Below are 6602 nucleotides of genomic sequence, written 5' to 3'. Positions count from 1 at the left end.
CACCGAGACTCTTCCAGAGTGCGAGGCGGGAATCGAACCCGCAAGCCGAAGGAGTGGGTCCAAAGCCTACGCTTTAGTCCCCACGACCATCGTCCCACTTATGAAACAGTTAAATCAGTGAAAACAATTAATTTTCAACCCAGAAAAAGACGAATCGCGAACAAAATATAGTTTAATTTTGAACTAAAAAACATAAAATATCGCCGAAAAATTGAATATTCATATTTTAAGTTAAAAAAGTAACTTCGAACAAAAAAAATAACAACGAATAAACAAACAAAACATAATTTTATTATATATAAAAAATAGTTGCATATTACTAAAATAGCGAATTCTTAACAACACAGTTGAATCGTCTACCTAAACAAAAAACTAAAAAAGATCAAATCTTAACGAAAAATGAAGTAATTACATTTTCAACTGTGTAGTTAAATTTTCAACACAAAATATGAATGAAAAATGCAATAATTGACATTTCAACAGAACAAGATTTTAATTTCAAATAAAAACCAATTGTATACTACAAAAGTGACGAATTTTCAACAAAATTGTTGGATTCTCAACCTAAACAAATTAGTTTAAAAACAAAAATGAATTAGTTAAATTTTCAGTTAAAAAATTTAATTCGCACCCAGAAAAAAAATCAACAAAATCGATGAATTTACAACAAAATAGTTTAATTTTCAACTAGAAAAGATCAATTTTCAACGAAAAATGGAATAGTTAATTTTCCAGTTAAAACAAGTTATTTTAGAGGGTGAAAAACGAATTTCAAACAACATAGTTAAATTTTTAACCGAAGAGATCAATTTTGAACTAAAGTGATGAATCTTCAACCAAAAGAATAAGTTTTTAAGAAAGTAGTTTAACTTTCTACCAAGCAGTTGAATTTTTTTACCGAAAAATATGAATCTTCAACGAAAAATTAAATAGTTGATATTTCAACCTAAAAAGAATTTAACGCGCCAAATTTGATATATTATAACTTGAATGGATAACTGTGATTTAAACTTCGGATTCATTCATATAATTTGTAAATCTTGTCCAAATCTATTAAAAATATCGCTTTAAACTTACGGATCTCTTAAAAAGCAAAATTGCATATTTTCCAAAATGATTCAACTTTTTGAATTTTAGTCTAATTAACAAATTTCATGAGAATATTTCCGAAATACATATATTTTATATACATGTAGAAATTTGCACTGATATTTCTAAGCCCATTACACATATTTTTCCCCTTGTTTTGAAAATGTTCAATTTGCTGAAAAGCATATAACTTTTTGAATTTTGATCGAAATTAGAAATGTTATTAGGATAATTTTCAAGTCTTTTAGCCTCGTACCAGAAAATTTGACAAAAATATCCAAAACGCATACAAATTTTTTTTCAAATTTTGAAAAAGCTCAAACTTTTATTTTTTCTCTAGTCGAAAAATTTAACTGAGTTAGTATCTAAATATATTTTATATCTGGTGAAGAATTTAAATGAAATTTCCTAATCTGTCAGAAAAATAGGTTTGTCTATTTTTCTGAACTTTTTCAAAAGTATATAACTTCTAATTTTCATCGAAATTGAACATTTTACTTTGATAATTTGCAAGTCTTTTACCTACCTATAAGAAACTTTCACAGCAATTTCAAAAATAAAATTTTTGCAATAAAATTTTGAAAATGCTCTAAATTTTGTTGTAAATATTTGCTTAATGAACTTAACCTTTATTTTGGGAACCTTATGAAGTGTAAAGCTGATTCGATTGGACAAACCCTTCAAAAGTTAGCGTGGCTACAACATGTAGGTAACCATACATACAGGGACCGACAAAATTTTATGATTTTCGGACTCTGTGAGTGCCGAAACATAAAGATCCGTTAAAAAGCAGAGATTGAAAATTTGTAAGCGTAATTTTAAAACATATTCGCAAATGTATTTATTAATTTTTTTTTAATGCTTGAAAATAATAAATAGCTTGTAAATTATTCAGAGTTTTGAATACAAAATTTCAGAATTAAACATTTTATCAGCCTAATTTATGAAAGTTTAAAATTCAAGTGTTCCACTATGAATGCTTTAATTTGTAGACCAGTTTTGATTACTTTAAATGAAAAACATTTAGCGCTCAGAGTTCATAAATTATAACATCTTATGTGTCTAAAATATCGCTCTTATATTTCATGAAAATTGAGTAGAGTATTCTATTTTTTTTCTTCGGTACTTAGTACAAATTTCTTGCAACTGTTTTGAATCCTGCATTAAAGAATGTCCTTATCAGTTTTAATGTAGAAGGGTTATTGAGTTCCTGTATCGATATGAGGCTATTCCCTATTTGGTTCGAAATGTTCTCTTGATTGTAAATTAGAACTACATATTTCTATTATTATTATTATTACTATTTGTTGGTGCAAATGTTAACTGTTTTATTAAACATTCGTCTTTTCGGATAAAACAGTTGTCCTTTGGGTTTTAAATTGAATTGTCTTATCAGAAATTTGTCTGTTTGGCTTGAAAATTCAACTATTTGGTTGAAGATACATCTGTTTTTGGTTTAAGTTCAATCATTCTTGTTTGAAATTTAGACCGGTTGGTTAAAAATGCATCGTTATGGGTTGAAAATTAAACTGTTATTTTGAAAATTTATCTCTTTTGCCCAAAACTTCAACAGTTTGTTTATGAATGTAATTGTGTGGTTGATAACTTTTTTAAATTGGATTATTTCGTTGAAAATTCTAAAATATTTGAATTTCTTCTTGAAAGCTCTACTCTGTCGTTGAAAATTAATCTTTTCTGGTTAAGTAATTTCCCCTGTTTTAAGAGCAGTATGTGCTGTTAAGTCTGGCATTTGATGCAAATTTCTGTGACCATATCACAAATGCCTGCTCTAATTTTGAAACTGAAAGATTATTATTCCACGATATATATATTTAAGGTTATCAGCAAGGTTATCAAAATCCACCAGACATGTACGCGAACCAGAGAAATCCCTACCAAACGGGAGTTCCAGGAGCGGGTGGATATCAGCCAGGAATGCAGCAGCAGCAGCAACAACAACAACAAGCGAGGCGACTTGATCCTGATCACATGCCTAGCCCAATTCAAGTTATTCTAGATGATCAACGAGCACGCGGAGGTGTCTTCGCTACCAATGAAAAGGGACTCATTCCTCCACTGGTGACGACAAAGTTCACTGTCCAGGATCAGGGAAACGCCTCTCCGAGATTCGTGAGATCGACGATGTACACTGTTCCAACTACAACAGACATAATGAAACAAACCAGCGTTCCTTTCGGTTTGATATTGAGTCCGATGGCGCGAGTCGAGGAAGGCGAATACGAGCCACCAATTGTAGACATGGGAGAAATTGGTCCTGTGAGGTGTGTTAGATGCAAGGCTTACATGAGTCCCTTCATGCAGTTTATCGATTCCGGAAGAAGATTCCAGTGCATGTTCTGCAAAGCCACGACCGAAGTCCCTGCGGAATATTTCCAGCATTTGGATCACACTGGCCAGAGGATGGACAGATACGAAAGACCGGAGTTGATGCTCGGGACTTATGAGTTTATAGCTACGAAAGACTACTGTCCCGAGAACAAATTCCCGAAATCTCCGGCCTTTATCTTCCTGATTGATGTGTCTTACAATACAGTCAAGTCTGGCTTGGTGAATCTGATCTGCGCCGAGATGAAGAACATCATTCGGAATCTGCCGATTGATGCGGGTCAACAGAGAACGAACATGAAAGTTGGATTTATCACCTACAATAACACGGTCCACTTTTACAATATCAAGTCTTGTCTTGCCCAGCCGCAAATGATGGTTGTCGGTGATGTCCAGGATGTTTTCATGCCGCTGCTGGATGGATTTTTGTGCGACCCTGAAGAGAGTGAAGCGGTGATTGACAGTCTTATGGTTCAGATACCAGCGATGTTTGCGAATACCCGCGAGACTGAGACGATTTTGGCACCGGCGATTCAAGCTGGTTTGGAAGCCTTGAAGGCGTCTGAGTGCAGCGGGAAATTATTGCTGTTCCATTCGTCGTTGCCGATTGCTGAGGCTCCTGGGAAACTGAAAAATCGCGATGACAGGAAATTGCTGGGAACGGAAAAAGAAAAAACGGTCTTATCTCCTCAGAATACCGTCTACAATCAACTGGGTCAAGATTGCGTCGCAGCGGGATGCAGTGTCGACCTCTATATTTTCAACAATTCCTACATCGATCTCGCAACCATCGGACAAGTTTGCAGACTGACGGGTGGCGAAATATACAAATATACATACTTCCAGGCGGATATCGACGGAGAGCGATTAATCACAGATATCATCAACAACATTAGCCGACCCATTGCATTTAATGTCGTGATGAGAGTAAGAACATCGACTGGAGTGAGGCCTACCGATTTTTACGGACACTTTTTTATGTCCAACACGACGGATATGGAACTCGCGAGTATAGATTGCGATAAGGCAGTCGCGATTGAAATAAAACACGACGACAAACTCGCCGAGGAAGAAGGAGTTTTTATACAGGCAGCGCTTTTATACACATCTTGTGGAGGAGTTAGAAGGTTGCGTATTATCAATCTTAGTCTGAAAAATTCCTCGCAAATGGCTGAACTTTATCGCGCTTGCGATTTGGATGCTATTGTCAATTTCTTCTCTAAGCAAAGTAAGTTTAATTTTGGAAATTAAGGGAGAAATTTGGAAGAATTGGTGAAAAATGGAGTTTGGAATATTGATGAGGATCTGTATTTTTCTTTTAAGGTATCTTCAAGTTGTTGGAACATTCGTCAAAGGTGGTGAAAGAAAACCTGGTTTCGAGATGTGCAAATATGTTAGCGGCCTACAGGAAAAATTGTGCGGCTCCAAGCAGCGCCGGACAATTAATACTTCCTGAGTGTATGAAGCTTCTGCCGCTTTATGTCAATTGTTTAATGAAGAGTGACGCAATATCTGGTGGTAAGTAGTCTTTAGATTGAAATAATCATAATAAGTCAGTGAAAACCGGAAAAATTCAAAGAATTTTCAATTGTTTTTCTGGAATTTTTTCCAAATTTACATACAAATTTATTTAATTATTTTCTGCCTTTGTTGAAAATTCTCCCTTTTGTTTAAAAATTCATCTCTTATCATAAAAATGCAATATTTTTGGATTAAAAATACAACTTTCTGGTTGAGAACTTTATTCTTTTGTTGAAAATTCTTCGTCTTTGATTGAATCCAAAGTTTTTCTGTTTAACATTAAAATATTTTGTGGTAGTTCAAGGTTTAACTAATATGTAAAAAAATTATTGTTTTCTTGGTTGAAAATGATTTTTTTTTAACTTAAAATTTAACTATTCTATGTTTGGCGTAAAGTTTATCTTCTTTATTTGAAAATTGAACTATTTGTTTGAAATTCATGTATTCTCTTAGAAGTTCTTCATTTTTGGTTAATTATTTGTTAAAATTGACCTTTTTTATTTGCACATAATTAATTTCATTAGTTGACAATTGAACTGTTCCATTTTTCGTTGAAAATACATATTTGTTGCTAAGATTCAACTATTTAGCTGAATGTATTTTGTTTTTAAACTAATTTTGGATAGAAAATTATTCTTGGTTGCATTTTTTATATTAATTTGTTTGCTTACAAATGTAAGTAATTTTATTAAAAATTTATCTTTGTTAGTTGAAAATTGCACTATTTGGTTGAAAATTCAAATTTTTAGTTAAAAAATTTACTATTTTGTTTAAATTTCATTTTGCTTTGTTGAATTTCTTTGTTTTTGGTTAAAATTGAATTTTTAAACTAAAAATTTAACTTCCATTCTTGTTTAAAAATTGATGTGTTTTGCTTAAAAGTATTTTTTTCTTTGCTTGAAAATTGGACTACACCATTTTTGTGTTGTTAAAAATTCAACTATTTAGTTGAAAAATAATTTATTTTGTTTTAAAAAAATGTTTTGTTCGAAGATTATTCTTCTTGTTTAAAAATATTATCTTTTTAGTTAGCTATTCCACTATTTGATTGAAAATTTATTTTATGTAATTATAAATTAATATTATGAACTAAGAGTTTAACAATTTTAATTTTAATTTTTGTTTTAAAAGACATGTATTTTGTTCAAATATCTTTTTCTTTTACAGAAAAGTAATCTCCATAGTTGAAACTTCATATTTTTCGATAAACATTCAGTTTTATTGTTGAATATTTAACTATTTTGTTGAATAATCGCTTTTTAACTGAAAATTCAACAATTATATTTTTTCTTCAATATGTATAATCTTAGTTAAAAATTCATGTATTTTTTTGAAAATTTGTCTTTTTTGACAGAAAATTCATATTTTCTTTTGGTTTTTCAATTAAACAATTTGTTGGAAAAAAATCAGAGCGTCACTTCGTTGAAAACTCGTCTTATTAGATAGAAAATTAATCTTTTTAGTTAAAAATCCATCTATTTGATGGAGGAATTAACTATTTTGTCGAAAATTTGTATTTTTCGTTGATCTTTTTAGTTGAAAATTCAACATATGGGGCATTATTCCTCAACTGCCCCAACTCAAAAAGTCATGTTTTTCGATTGTCTCTAAATTCTGGGAATATGTTCGCCTACCCAACAGTAGTT

At 31.5% G+C, this 6602-nt stretch overlaps 1 protein-coding gene across 1 annotated transcript in view; it reads left to right on the top strand.

Moving 5' to 3' along the window:
• LOC117173844 (protein transport protein Sec24C) overlaps positions 1–6602 on the top strand; it is a 28107-nt gene that overhangs the window by 9784 nt on the left and 11721 nt on the right. The window contains exons 6-7 of the mRNA XM_033362491.1: positions 2927–4663; positions 4759–4953. Of these exons, the coding sequence (XP_033218382.1) occupies positions 2927–4663; positions 4759–4953 (1932 nt within the window). The remainder of the gene's footprint in view (positions 1–2926; positions 4664–4758; positions 4954–6602) is intronic.

This window comes from Belonocnema kinseyi, chromosome 5 (genome assembly GCF_010883055.1).
Source record: "Belonocnema kinseyi isolate 2016_QV_RU_SX_M_011 chromosome 5, B_treatae_v1, whole genome shotgun sequence".
Classification (NCBI taxonomy): Eukaryota; Metazoa; Arthropoda; class Insecta; order Hymenoptera; family Cynipidae; genus Belonocnema; species Belonocnema kinseyi.
Note: the sequence above shows the minus strand (reverse complement) of the source record. Positions and strands in the feature narration are given on the sequence as shown.